This window comes from Elephantulus edwardii, unplaced genomic scaffold (genome assembly GCF_000299155.1).
Source record: "Elephantulus edwardii isolate Elephantulus edwardi_28Jun2011 unplaced genomic scaffold, EleEdw1.0 scaffold00019, whole genome shotgun sequence".
NCBI lineage: Eukaryota > Metazoa > Chordata > Mammalia > Macroscelidea > Macroscelididae > Elephantulus > Elephantulus edwardii.
Window position 1 is genome coordinate 26,093,993 of NW_006399769.1, and position 14,711 is coordinate 26,108,703.

At 38.5% G+C, this 14,711-nt stretch overlaps 1 protein-coding gene across 4 annotated transcripts in view; it reads right to left on the minus strand.

Annotated features, from left to right (window-relative positions):
* Positions 1-14,711, minus strand: part of LTBP1 (latent transforming growth factor beta binding protein 1) — a 687,127-nt gene that overhangs the window by 52,554 nt on the left and 619,862 nt on the right. For all 4 annotated transcript variants that reach the window (XM_006882359.1, XM_006882362.1, XM_006882361.1 and 1 more), the window contains 2 exons: positions 5,096-5,269; positions 3,784-3,870 (listed from right to left, as the gene is read on the minus strand). In XM_006882359.1, coding sequence (XP_006882421.1) covers positions 3,784-3,870; positions 5,096-5,269 — 261 coding nt within the window. The remainder of the gene's footprint in view (positions 1-3,783; positions 3,871-5,095; positions 5,270-14,711) is intronic.

A 14,711-nucleotide genomic window follows, 5' to 3' on the forward strand; every position in this document is an offset into this window, starting at 1 on the left:
AATATGGTCGTGAGATGGCATATTTTATTTGGTGAACTATGGACCCTCTAATGGCACCTAACAGAATCTCTAAAGAATTTCTCTCTTTAAAAATGTACATCTTGGTTAGTGTTGACTCTGGTCCATTTGATAATTCAGAATTAAGCTCTTAAAAGGAATGTGATCACACTTTTCTTTTGTCATAAAGTTAATGAAAGCACAAAATGCAGAAGATTTTGGTAGTTTTTCCTCCATAAAATTTAGAACTCTTGCAGCTCCAAGTTTACACACGAATAAATTAGGGATGATACAAACACCTAGTCAATAAGATGGAGAGAATGAAATGAGACCCTCCCTGTAGAGGACTCATGGTTCCTGTAAATGCTCAAAAGAGGTTCTCTATTGATTTCTTTTGTTACCAACAGAATCATTTCTAATGTTTTAGAACAAAAGCCACTTAATCTGCAATTTTAAAATTAAGGACTAAGTGATAACTGATGGCTTAAGTCTTTGGGCTGCCATCTCAGTGGGACATGGTTTGAATACACTAGCTATTCTGCAGGAGAAAGGTCGGCAATCAAATTCTGTGACTGCATCTGATGTTAAGTGATCCAGGAAGTATTAAAAGAAGATGGAAGGAGTATACTGAGTCACTGTATCGAAAGGAATTGGAAGACACAGAAGAATTTCATGACACAACATATGAGCAAGAGCCTATGGTGATGAAAGAAGAAGTTCAGGCTGCTTTGAAGGAAATGGCAAAAAATAAGGCTCCAGGAATAGATGGTATACCAATTGACATATTTCAGTTAACAGATGCTGCCATGGACGTGCTCACCAAGTTGTGCCAAGAAATCTGGAGAACGACCACTTGGCCAACTGACTGGAAGAGATCTATATTTGTTCCTATCCCAAAGAAAGGTGACCCAACCGAATGTGGAAACTACAGAACAATCTCACTGATTTCACATGCAAGCAAGATTTTACTGAAGATTATCCAAAAACGACTGGAACAGCACATCAGCAGAGAACTACCAGAAGTTCAGACTGGGTTTAGAAGGGGTCATGGTACTAGAGATATTGTAGCTGATGTTACATGGACCTTGGCTGAAAACAGGGAATACCAGAGGAATGTCTATCTGTGTTTCATTGACTATGCAAAGGCATTTGACTCTGTAGATCATAACAAAATATGGCTGACTCTGAGAAAAATGGGAATCCCAGAACACTTGATCGTTCTAATGAGAAACTTATACTTGGACCAGGAGGCAGTCGTCAGAAGAGAGCAAGGGAACACTGCATGGTTCAAAATTGGGAAGGGCGTACGCCAGGGATGCATCCTATCTCCATACCTTTGCAACCTATATGCAGAACAGATTATCCAGGAGGCTGGGCTCTATGAGGAGAAATGTGAGGTCAGGATTGGTGGACGATTTATCAACAACCTGCGGTACGCGGATGACACAACCCTGCTTGCTGAAACTGAAGAGGACCTGAAGCGCCTGCTGCAGAGTGTCAAGGACTGCAGCCTACAATATGGATTGAGGCTCAATGTCAAGGAGACAAAGATTCTCACCACTGGACCAATTGGCAGCATCAGGATGGATGGTGAAGAGATTGAGATTGTACACAGCTTTAGTTTGCTTGGCTCCATAGTCAACAGTCTTGGCACCAGCAGCCAGGAAATCAAAAGGTGCATTGCCATGGGAAAGTCTGCTGTTAGGGACCTCTCCAAAGTACTGAAGAGCAATGGTGTCTCTCTGGAGACTAAGGTGCATCTGATACAGGCTTTGGTCTTCCCAATCACTTGTTACGCATCAGAGAATTGGACAGTGACCAAGGAGGATAGAAGGAGAATTGATGCCTTTGAGCTGTGGTGCTGGAGAAGAGTATTGAGAATACCATGGACTGCTAGGAAAACAAACAGATTTGTCCTGGAAAGGGTTAAACTGGGTGGCTCCTTGGAGGCAAGGATTCTGAGGCTCCGTCTAACATACTTTGGACATGTTGTGAGGACAGACCGGTCCTTGGAGAGGGACATCATGCTTGGGAGGGTGGAGGGACAGCGCAGGAGAGGAAGGCCTTCTATGAGGTGGATTGATTCAGTGACTGGTATAATTGGGATGGGAGTGTCGGAGACAGTGCGATTGGCACAGGACAGAGCGGAGTTTAGGGCTGTTGTACATAGGGTCGCTATGAGTCGTAGGCGACTCGATGGCACATAACAACAACAACAACATCAGTTCCTACCTAATGGTACATAATAACAACAACATGATGACTTGCTTAAAGTGGTACTGCCAGAAAATGTCACAAGCTTACAACCTGTGGCTCACTGGATCTGTTTTTCTTTTTCCCCCCCCTCACTGGATCTGAATCCAATCCTGATCTAAAAATCTGTGTTGTTGTTGTTGTTAAGTGCCGTCGACTCGCAGGTGACTCATAGCGACCCTATGACGGAGAGTCCTCAACACTTGTGTGTCTCTCATCCTCTCTCCAGGTTCACAGGGTTTCCGGAGGCAAGCTATTATGGAAGTGGATGTCACTCCTCCTTCCAACTAAACATCTGTAGCACTGCTAAAATAACATAGATTTATTTTTATATAAAAAGGAGAATGAATCTTTGGTAAAATCAGCCCTGTTGATGAGATAAAATGAGATTGAACTACATCTCTGGAAAAAATATAATCTCAGATATTTGTGAACGTCAATGCATACTGCATTAAGCACTCATATTGCAAACTCAAGTCTTCTTACAATTTAGACTAAATCACAGAATGTATTAAAAAACATATGGAATTTCTTATCCAACCCCTGAATCATATGCCCTATTATTAAAACACTAATTTTAAAAAATGGATGAACAATAAAAATACTTTCATAGTATGCTTTCAAATAGCTTAGCCACTTTTAATATTAAATTGTAAAGAAAAGAAATCACTTTGTATATAAGAAGTAATAATATTTCTACCATGGAAATGTATAAAGTGAGCGGGTGACAAAAAAATTATACATGTGGTTCAAATTTAATCAAAATATAAAAGCTACACATTTGTTCTGGAATTCCAGAAAAACAGTATTAAGTTTATTAACCACAGCTACTTTCATTCTGATCTTTTCCTCCTCTTATTATCAAACTACGACCATTAGTAAAAAGTCCCAGAAATAGGAAGAATCTCAGCTTAGCTGGTAATAAAAGTCAAGCATGATGGTGGTCAAATGTAGATGATAATAATTTATGTGATTTCTAATCCAGGTTTGGAGTGAAAGAATAAACCTATTGACTATCTACTAAGTACAGGATTTTCTATTTTGTGTTTTAATGGCTATTACTTCTATTAATCCCCTGAATAAGCTTCAAGACATTGTTTTTATTTCAGAAAGAAAATGTTAAGAGGCTCAAAATGTGGAAACTCCCAGTGTCACAGAGCCTCAAGTATTCTGACTCTCAATTCATGGCGCTTCAGTGAACCGACAGACGCCTTCTTCTAACAGTAGAATTAAAATTTCTGCAACTGTTTCTCATAATAAGTAAAAGGACTTCAGGGGAGGTGGCCTTATGGTAAGGAGGTGTGCTACAAACCTAAAGGCAGATGGTCCAAAATCACCAGCTGCTCTGTGAAGGATGGATAAACAGTCTCTTACCATGTGATTTACAGCCTATGAAAACCCACTGAATGGTCAGCAACAAGTTGGTTTCAACTCAGTGGCAAACAACATCAATGAAAGGACATTAACTCTGCAAGACCCAATCTACATTTTCACTTGAATATCTGACATGAAGACATGTTACTTGATTCTGACCTTTATAGTTCTGGTCATCAACTCCATGAGAAGGTTCTCCAGTGGGGACAAAACCTTTCCCTCTAGGACACATTTCAGTAAATTCCACTGATTTCAAGGGAGAAAACAACCAAGAAAAGAAACAAACAAACAAACAAATCAGTGTAATATAGAAATAATTTTCCTTTTCATATGAGTATTGCTTTCTTAGTTTCACTTCTTCCTGGGCCAGTATTTTCCATATAATTCAGGCAAAACAATTCTGCACAATCCCGAAAATTATGAATTAGATGTAAATAAATACAATGATTTATTATGATAAATTATATATTACATATACATACACACAAACATATTAAAAAAGTGCAGCTCAAACCATATTTCACCCATTATAAAGTTGATGTTTTGACTATTATTTCTCAATGATCATGATTTCCAGTATTTTATAGGCTTAGTAAGAAACTAAGAAAGTCTCACCTAAATAAAAAAGCTCTAATGGGCTCAAGTATGTCAGGGGTGACAGAGATGGCACAGGACAGGACAAGGTTCAGCTTTGTCATTTATGGGGGTATTACGCATATTCAACTTGAAGACATTTAACAGAAAAAAAGAAGTTATGGATAAGGAACCCGGGTGCCGCACTGGTTAGTGTACTTGCATACCAAGTTGGAAGGTCAGAAGGTCAAACCCACTGGCTGTTCCATGGGAGAAAAGACCTTGGAGTCTGCTCCTGTAAAGCTTACGGCCTCAAAACTTAATGCCACAGTTACACTTTATCATGTTATACAGTTATACATACTCCATGGAACACAACAATTACAACTGCCATGAGTAGGAATCGCTGGGTGGCACAAATGGTTACACATTCAACTACCAGTCAAAGAGCTGGCAATTTGAACTCACCCAAAGAAGACTTAGAAGATAAGCCTCGTGAAATGGTTCTATAAGTTAACAGCCAATGAGTCTGAATTAATTCAGTGGTAACTAGCAACCAAGTTAGAGATAATGATGTGTCACTGTTAGTGGAAAAGACTTATTTCAATTTAAAAAGGGAGTGATTTTGCATTATTTTTCTTTCAAAATAGCAGATGGGATCTCACGACAGTATACTCTGTGACAGACAGAAATACATATAAGAATTCATACTGAGGTGGGGTAAATGTGACAACTCCACCTCTAACTGGAATTCACTGCTATCCCACTTTAAGGTGACTATGACAGGTGCTATGACAGGTCCAGGTTTCAACACAGTCATCAAAATGACAACATTTGAGGGCCCATGGACATCATATGACAAACACAAGTGTGAGTGTAGCTCTTGGGAGTTTCTTACCAGTTCCCAAAACTGGGCAGGGGAAGATCTCACAGTTATCACCCCATCCAGCACCTGAGGTGCAGCAGCATTCCTGTTTGGTGACATTGGGGGCCAGGACATTATCACAGAGACTGGCATCATTTAGGTTATAGTAGCATTCTTTCTTTTCTTCTTTAGGTTGATCCACATCTACTTCTGAAGGGTAGAGAAAGCAAAAAGAGTGTTGAAAAGACATAATAGATCTACATGGAATGCAAATGAGTTGAAAACACAATGGCTGAACAACAAGCAACCAAAGGGATCTTTCTGTAGCATTTTATCTACTGAAAGAACCTTGCTTTCCACTTTCACTGCCTGATTCTTCAACTTCAAGATGAAAATGCACATGCGTCCTGAATTTTGGTAGATTTTTAACACGCCCCAGGAGTGTAAATCTGTCAAAATAATTTCCTTTTACGTTAACCAATTACTTTATTCGTGTACATTTGGCTGTGAGCAGAGTTTCCATATATGCTTTCCTGCCAAGCCTAGGACCATTCTTTACTGAGCTGTAACACCTACTTAAATCAATGAAAACTTTCCCCAACACTGGACCAGAAATGTAGGGGCCACACAAAATATTTAACCCTTAGATGATTACTTGAATCAACCATATTCCCCAAGTTTTCTTGCATCGTTCGAAGTAGAAGAAACTCTCTGGGGAAACAATGGAGTCATCGAAAATCTATAAATAATACTTCATCACCGGGAATATAAGGATTTACATTGTTATATATATAAACACTGAATAAAATATGAAGTGCCAGCTATGCCTCAGGGTAGGATTTCAAAGCCTGGTTCTAGTCTCAGTTCAAGTGTGACCCAAAACAAATTATATTCTACTGCACTCGGTTTAACCCTCTGCGACTAAAGACAAAAACAGATTACATGAAGGAATACAAATCATGAGCACAAAAATACACTCACTTTAAAAATACAAGTTATTTAAGTTAAACCAATTGGAATTTTTTTTTTAAAAAAAGAAATTCAATCTTCTTAAAAATATTAGGTTTGGAAGAATTTATGTCTTTGAATTATGTTGTTAGTAAAGAGTATAAAACATATTACAGACTTCCAGAACAACAACAACAACAACAACAAAATACTATGACGGAGGAAGAATGCTCTCTAGAAGCAAGGACGGTATCAAGTACTTTGTTGTTGTTGTTGTTTGCCTTTGAGTTGAGCACAACTTATAGTAACCCTACGATCAAAAGCCCCTCTACAACTATCAACATTTAGCAAAGTTCATAGAGTTTTCGGAAGCATGTTGTTTAGGAAGTGGATGCCACTCCTGCTTCCACATCTAAGTACTTTAGACAAGTTATTAAAAGGGAACCATTTCATACAATGGACTTTAATGTAGCACTGAAAACAATGAGCTCGTAAAAGGCTACACAACCTGGGTGAGCCTGGAAGACATTATGCTGAGTGAAATATCTCAATCACAAAATGACAAACACTATATAACACTGCTTTTATAAAATAGGACTAACGGGGTTTGGGAGGAGGACAGGAAAAGAATGGACTGATAATGAACACTGCACTGGAACACATGACGGGAAGAACTGTCTGAAAGTATGAATGACAACAATCTGGAACAAGAGGTACACTGCAAAGTGGACTGGCGAGGGGAAGAAAAATGTGCAACAGTGAAAACCCAACCTTTATAAGGCTTCATTAAAAACACAATAAAATAATAAGTTTGTTTAAAATCAACAAAGTTCGAGAACCACAGCTGTAGATCAGGAGTTGACAAACATTCTTAAATGGATGGACATGGCTATTTTTCAATAAAAAAGTGATTTTTATAAAACCAAGGTGTGTGTATGGGGGAAGGAAACAGTTCCTAGAAGACACCATACTCAGGGTCAGTGAAAACAGAAGACTTCCTCATTGACGTGAACGGATACAGGGACTGCGACGACGGGCTTAAACACGCGATGACGGGCTTAAACACATCAAGAATCGTAAGCATCATGCAGAACAGGGCCATGCTTGGCTCTGCAGTACTCAGAGTCCCTGTGAGTCAGCACAGACTTGATGGCACCTAATAATATCAAACTGGGAAACAGCCTAATCTCTATCACAATCAATAGGGTTCAAATGACTGCCTGCAGTACTATGAATGCATTAACCACCTGTAATCGATCAAATTCTATAACAAATAGGAAGCTGGCTATTAGTCTAACAAATACATAATTCCAGTGAACTACTTTCATTTGATCCCTTGTGGTTTCATGCAGACGGACTTGAGTGTCAACATTCACTTTATTTTTAAACTGGCAGACAATTACAATATAGAAAACATTAATGTATTATTTTCCCCAGTTGTTTCCTACGTATTTATTTTGGCAGGGTATAGTTGTGAAATCTGATTAATATATCAAAAAAGGACATATTTAAAATGCAAGGTCACATGATTCCTATCAGAAAACTAACTCTTCTTGCCTTTCTCCTATAGCATTAAAAATAAACAGTTGTTTCTTAGTGTTGCTATAAAAGAAATGGCACAATTGGGTGTTTTTAATGAAAAGAAATATATTTTAACACAGTTGAAGAGGCTAAAGGTTTGAATTAAGTGTACATTTATGTGTGTTTCTGTATTAGCTCTTATTGCCGCTGCCGTGTACCACTGAATCAGAATTCTCCCAGAGCTGGCCCTCCAGTGGCTTTTCAGAGGTGGTTAACTGCATAAGAGGAGATTGTCCATCTTCTCCCAAGGAGCAGCTGGTGGATTTGAACCATGTAGTTTTTTTTTTTTTTTTAATTTAGGTTGTTTATTTTTCATTTCAATGAACATCTACAGAGATTTTGGAATTCCATTCCTTCATTGTTGCACCCTTCTCCCCGCACAAACCCCTCCCCCCCCCTTTTGCTCCTCTCCTTGAAAAGCAAAAGAACAAAAGAAAACCATGTAGTTTTGAGTTACCAGAGCAACTCCTTTCCACTAGGCCACCTGAATCCCTTTTACTCCGGGATTGTTCTGGATATTTCTTACAGATATGCAAGTGGCACTGATGTTCCCCCACGTCTACTTGCTTTTGTGCTTAGCCTACTCTTTTATAGCTTAAAAGTGATTGGTTTAAAATACACTCTACACTGATATAGGTAACTCTGATGGTGTAGTGGAAAGAAGCTGTGCTATAATCCCAAAGGCATGCCGTTCAAATCCACCAGACAGGCAATCTCCTCCCATTCAATTTACTGTTTCTGAAAATCCACTGGAAGGTCAGCTATGGGTCAGTTCTGAGTCTACGATACTCAACAACAGCATCATCAAGTATATTTACATGGCTTCATTAAAGTAACAAAGAAAATTCCATTCCACAGTAAGATAAAACCTACAGGTATGTATATTGTCACTGTGTGCTGCTGAGTCAGAACCAACCCACAGCTGGCCCTTCAGCAGGTTTTTAGAGGCAGTTAATTGCATGAGTGAAGACTGCCCCTCTTTCTCCTATGGAGCAGCTGGTCCATTTGAACCACATGCTTTGGGATTGCAGCAGAGCTTCTTAACCATTAGGTCATGAAAACTCCCCGAAGGAGCATGTACAGGAGTTAGAACTTACAACATAGATTTTTTTTTGAGACACCATTCAACCTTTAACACAAGTGAACAAACCTTTGTAGGTTTCAGAATATACACACACAAAATAGGAGAATGTAAGAGATTTCTTCTCATAAATTTAACTCTGGCTGATTTCAGATCTTGACAGGTTTCAAGTTGGACTCTAATATTAATAGCAGATGACAAATTCAAACTTATGAAGTCCTTTGAAGCCATTTCTTCCAGTGTGAGACAGTGTAAAACCTGTCTCATTCTTCATCTTGTCTGACTGGCTTCAGTGTGCAGGAGCGGGAATGATGACGACACTCTACCCACTACAAAGGGGCATCAGCAACAGCTCATCCATCCTCTTCAGTCCAGGCTCCCCACCCTCAGGTGCGGAATTACTTAGGAGTCTAAGGATGCCCTGGGTCAATGCCCTGGCCAACTACCACCTAAAAAGGAGCAACTGAAAACCCAAAAGAAGCAGGATTCAACTGACAAACAGCTAGGGTCTGCCAGGAGTTAAAACTTATTCCATGACCCTGGGAAATGGCAAAAAAGAAGCATATTTTAAATAACCAATGCAATCCTGAAATTGGTAGAAAAATGCTGTGAAATTCCCTAACATTAATAAATAAACTATTACTAAAAACTGTACTCCATTATTTTATTCATCTGGTATTAAAGTGAAATTAGCTACTAACAGATGCCTTTTGAAGTAGAAATCATGCAAGCGCCCTAATTAGAGTTTTGAAACATTGGGTTCACAATAGATGGTAAGAAAATGTTCAGTAATTGTCTCAGGTATGTTACGATGTTTACTATAAAGTGGGTGGTAGGTCTTACAGGGGGGACTCTATGGTCACAGGTCATAAGAAACTACAGCCTGAGGGGGAAAACCATCTATTTTCTGAAAGCAATGTTTTTATGCTCCTTACAATTCTCATTGCTGAGTATCGTCAAGTTGGAAGAGATCCATAGCTGACTCTCTATAGGTGGGTTTACAGAGGTAATAAACTGAAGGGGGGGGAGGGGGGGAGACTGCCTATCTTTCTCCCATAGAGCAGTTGGTGGATTCGAACCACGTGTCTTTGAGATTGCAGGGCAGCTTCTTGCCTGCAGATCACTGCAGTCACAGTAACAAAATGGGTCAAGTACTAAGCTGCTTTGAACCAAAAAGTCATCTGTTCAAACCTATAAGCCACTCTGTTGTAGAAAGATGTGGCAGGATGATTCTGTAAAGACTTACAGTCTTGAAAACACTCTGAGGCCGTCGTTCCCTATGCTCTGGGGTCATGATGGGGAAACCTGACAGCATGCCAATGGGTTTAATGGGCATGATGTTTATCACGCTTTCACACCATAAAATCTAAGGGAAAGTAGTAAAATTACCTTTCCTTGTGTAGAAAACTCTCAGACACACGGGAAACAATCAATAATAAAACTGTATTGTTCAGTTTTCACATTGGTTGGTACAAGTTTTGCTCCTGTTTTCTTTCCAAGCACTGCTAAAGCTCAGTATTTACACAGCTGAAGCCCAGGGCTAGTCAGGCCCTCCCCAGCTGTGTTGGGAAAGAGATGCAAATCTCTTTTTTTTTTTTAAAAAAAAAAAAAAAACAACCAACCAAACAAACTGGTTGACAAAGGTCATTTTGTGAAAAACTTCAATTTCTCTATCTTCTTAACCTTTACATAATTAATTTCATAGAGCATTTTCCACTGATGGAAAATGCAAACTGGTAAATATATTTAATGTAATTTCTTTAAAGAATCTCTGTATGAGTTTAGGCCACTGTTGCCAGGGGTGGGGATTTTCCATTGGAAAAGAATCTTAAATGTCAAATCAATGGTTATATAAAGTTCGGAGTACTAAAAAAGAACACACTATTATTTAAAGGTTCTGCTGCTGCTGTTATGTCCCATCGAGTCAGAACTGACCCATAGCTGACCCTCTGGCAGGTTTTCAGAGGCAGGTAATCGCATTGGAGGAGACTGCCCATCCTTCTCCAGCAGAGCAGCTGGTGGCCTTGAACCACATGACTTCGGGATTGCAACACAGCTTCTTGGCACTAAGCCATGGAAAGCAATATAAAATAAAATTTAAAAAAAATCAAAAATGTTTTAGAACAGGTAAACTACAATTACTAATTAAAAATAATAAAAGTGTATTTTTTGAGATTAAAAATAATCAGAAAGCATGTATGAAATTAGTGACTTTAGCACTGTTAGGTGTTTTTAAAGATTCTCCTTTTTTTGGACAGTGAGCATAAAGTCAATTCGTTCATGTGACACTTTAAAGAAATGTTATTTAGATGAAAATTAACCATGGTCTATGATGATTAAATACAAGTACATAATGTTATAAAGAGTCTATAAATAAGATCATGATATGATACCTTACAGTGCTGACTCTTAAGAAAAAGACTAGTTATTATTTTCAGGTTTGAGTTTTCAATTTATATTAAGTGGATGGTTTAACCATCTATGTACAAGCAACAGTGATTTCTTTGGCTGGCAAGAACAAGGAAGTAAGTGGACATTATATATGTGTGGAGTGTTTTTTTGTTTTTGTTTTTAAAGCAACTTTCAGAGGTCTTATTAGGGATGCAGAGACTAACTATACAAGATTGACAGTACAGGGTACCCCAACTTTCCAGAGTAAAAAATGGGCTCATGTTTCCAATGCCAAGTGCTATCCCCAAACTCACTTTTTTAAAAAAAATAATTTTAATGAAAGTTTACAGAGACTTAGGATTTCCAGTCATTCACTGTTGCACTTTTTCTCCCTGCCCATCCCCTCTTCCTCAATTCACTCTTCTCCTTGAAAATAAAACTCTTTCATTGATATGCAATCCTGCCCCCCCAAGTCCACTCCACTGTGCAGCCTTCTTTCTGGACTTCTTTAATGATAAGAATACCCAATCATATATCCCTTTTAAACAGTTCTCTCCCTCATCTGTTTCAATGCAGTATACATCATTCCTCCCGTCCTTTTCTGTCTTCCCTTAACTCTGATGTCAGTCCAGTTTTACAACAGCGGCCCTATGCAATATTTGTCCTTTTGTGACTGAGATATTTCACTCAGCATAATGTCCTCCAGGGTAATCCATTTTGCATAGTATTTCACGAGTTCCTTGTTTTTCAGTGCAGCATAGTATTCCATTGTGTGAATATACCAGAACTTCTCTATCCATTCATTTGTTGATGGGCACTTGGGTTGTTTCCAGCTCTTTGCTACTGCGAATAAGCCACAATAAACATGAGTGTTCAGTTTTGGTTTCTTTAGGGTAAATTCCCAGTAGTGGAATTACTGGGTCAAATGTTATTTCTATTTGCAACTTCTTGAGAAAGTGCCATACCGCCTTCCACAGTGGTTGCACATTTTACACTCCCACCAACAGTGAATAAGGGTTCCAGTTTCTCTGCAACCTCGCCAGAATTTGATGTTTGCTGTTCTGTTAAATTTTGCTATTCTTACTGGGGCCAAACTAACTTTTTAAACAAACAAACAAGCAAGCAAACAAACAAACAAACATTGGTTTCCAGACAAATTTCATAGATCTTGCTTTTTACACTATCCTTCATTCTCAACGGGCTTATTTTTAACATTTTAACTGGTATGGGTTGTTTTGCTTTATCACTTCTTTTCCTTTTTCAGACAAACGAAAAGATACCAGAAGATGACAACTAATGGTCCCATGTGGAGTTTAACATAAGACTGAACTATACTAGCAAGATCTTCTTTCTGATATGGAAGTTACAGGTATGAATTTCGGGTGCTCCCTATTTTAAGCCGTTTCTCGGAGCTCCTATTTCTTTGGATCATAAATCTAAATTGACTAGGCATTTTCTGGTAGATATTTTCCTTCTTAACTCTGTCTCCAAATATGTACAAACTGTAGGTCAGCTGTTGGGATAAGAACATGAGGACTTTTTGTTGCTGTTAAAGCTGACACCCTAACATTTTAAGTGGCCCTTGTTTTTGCTGTGTGTGGAATGTGTTGTGAGCTAATCTCCACATGCTTCTGGCATAATCAGAGCCAAAGAGTAACCTCTTAGCCACAGATGAGTTGACAGTGATCCCCATCCCAATGACAACCCGTTGAGAGGCATAAAAAAGATGTTATGAAAATCAATAAAGTAATATTCAGAAAGTTATTTCAGCACAACTAATATGTTTATTCTCTTTTTATTTCCAATTTTGATAATTGCCACTAGCACTAATGTTTTCTAAAATGGCATGCATTTGAGACAAGGAATTCAAGGAATTTCAAAGAGCAATAAACGAGAATCTGGGAACTCATATAGTTCTTTTTTACTAGTTTATTCACACTCAAGGATTTGAGAGATGAGGTAAAATGTGTGTGCTCATATGATTTTTAAAGTAAAATTCAGGGGAAAATCATTAACATTTTAAGAAAAGACATACTGACAATAAGAAAAGACAAATGGATACGAAGGATGCAAATAAAAGAGACAGAAAGGCAAAGAACAAATGTTGGTGAGGTTGTGGAGAGTTTGGAAGTCTTATTCATTGAGAGCAGGATTGTTAAATGGTACAGTCACTGTGGAAAGTGGTTTGATGTTTTCTCCAAAAAGTTGCAAATAGAAATTCCATTTGACCCAGCAATTCCACTACTGGGAATATACCCTAAAGAAACAAGAGCCACAATTCTAACAAATGTGTGCACACCCATGTTTACTGCTGCGTTATTCATGATAGCAAAGAGATGGAAGCAATCCAAGTGTCCAACAAACAAATGGACAGAAAAACTATGGTACATTCACACAACAGAATACTATGCAGCATCAAAAGACAATGAATTCATAAAAAATTACACAACATAGGGGAGCCTGGAGGTCATAAGGCTGAGTGAAATATCTCAGTCAAAAAAGGACAAACACTGCATAACATTGCTGTTATAAAATAGGATAGATGGGGAGGGGGTTGGGAAAAAATGGGAAAGCTGTGGATAGATAATGAACACTTCATTAGACAGATGAGGGGAAGAACTGATTGAAAAGGATATGTGATTAGGCATCAGGACTAAGAGGTGTTGCAGGGTTGACTGTTTTGTTTGTTTTTTTTTTTTAAACAAAATTTTAGTAAAAACAAAAATTACAAAAAAACAAGTATAGAAAGGTGGTAGATTCAGATGGTTAAAGAGGAATGAAAAATCAAATTTATTTTACAAGGCAAAATACAGGACCAAAAAAAGCACTTTACAAGATGATACCTTCAAGAACGTTTGCATTTTTAAAGACCTTAACCAGCTGATATGTCAGACCAGCAAAACATGGCCTTGCTGAGAGTCCAGGTGCTGGTCCGCACAGCAGTACAATGGGGTGAAGAAAGTTATCAAGGAAGACTGCCTGGAGAAAGTGATCTCTGAGCTGAATTTTGAAAAATTATTTAAAAAAAATAGGCGAACAAATAACAGTGCAAAAGGGAAGTGAGGAGGAATCAAAGTATAATTTAGGTTTGGTGAGTAGTGTAAGGAAAGAAAGAGGTGGTCTGCAGACAAAGTAACAAAATAAGAGACTAAGTGAAAAGACTGTTTTGGATAAAATTCCACAGATTCAAAATGTTGAGAGCCGTGTTGTTGTTGCTGTGTACCAGCAAGTTGGAACTGACCCATAGCTGGCCCATTGGTGGTTTTTCGGAGGCAGTAATCTGCCCATTTTTCTTCCATAGTGCATCTGGTGGATTTGAACCAAATTGCCTTTGGGATTGCGGCACAGTTTCTTACCACCAGGCCAAATTAGCTTTCAACTTAATGAACTCCAGAGTAGAAGTATATTCCATAGTCTTCAATGACTGGTTTCTTGGAAGTAGACTGCCAGGCCTTTTGTCCAGACAAGTTAGGGTGAAGTTTAACTGGCAACCTCATGGTTAGCAGAGGGTATGATACTTGTTTGCACCACCTAGAAACTCTTGAAAATGAAAGTATAAAAATCACAGAGCCGTCACCTCCGGACTCTGAAGCTTAAATGCATAAGAAAAATACTGTTATTGTTGTTATATACCGTGGAGTTGGGACC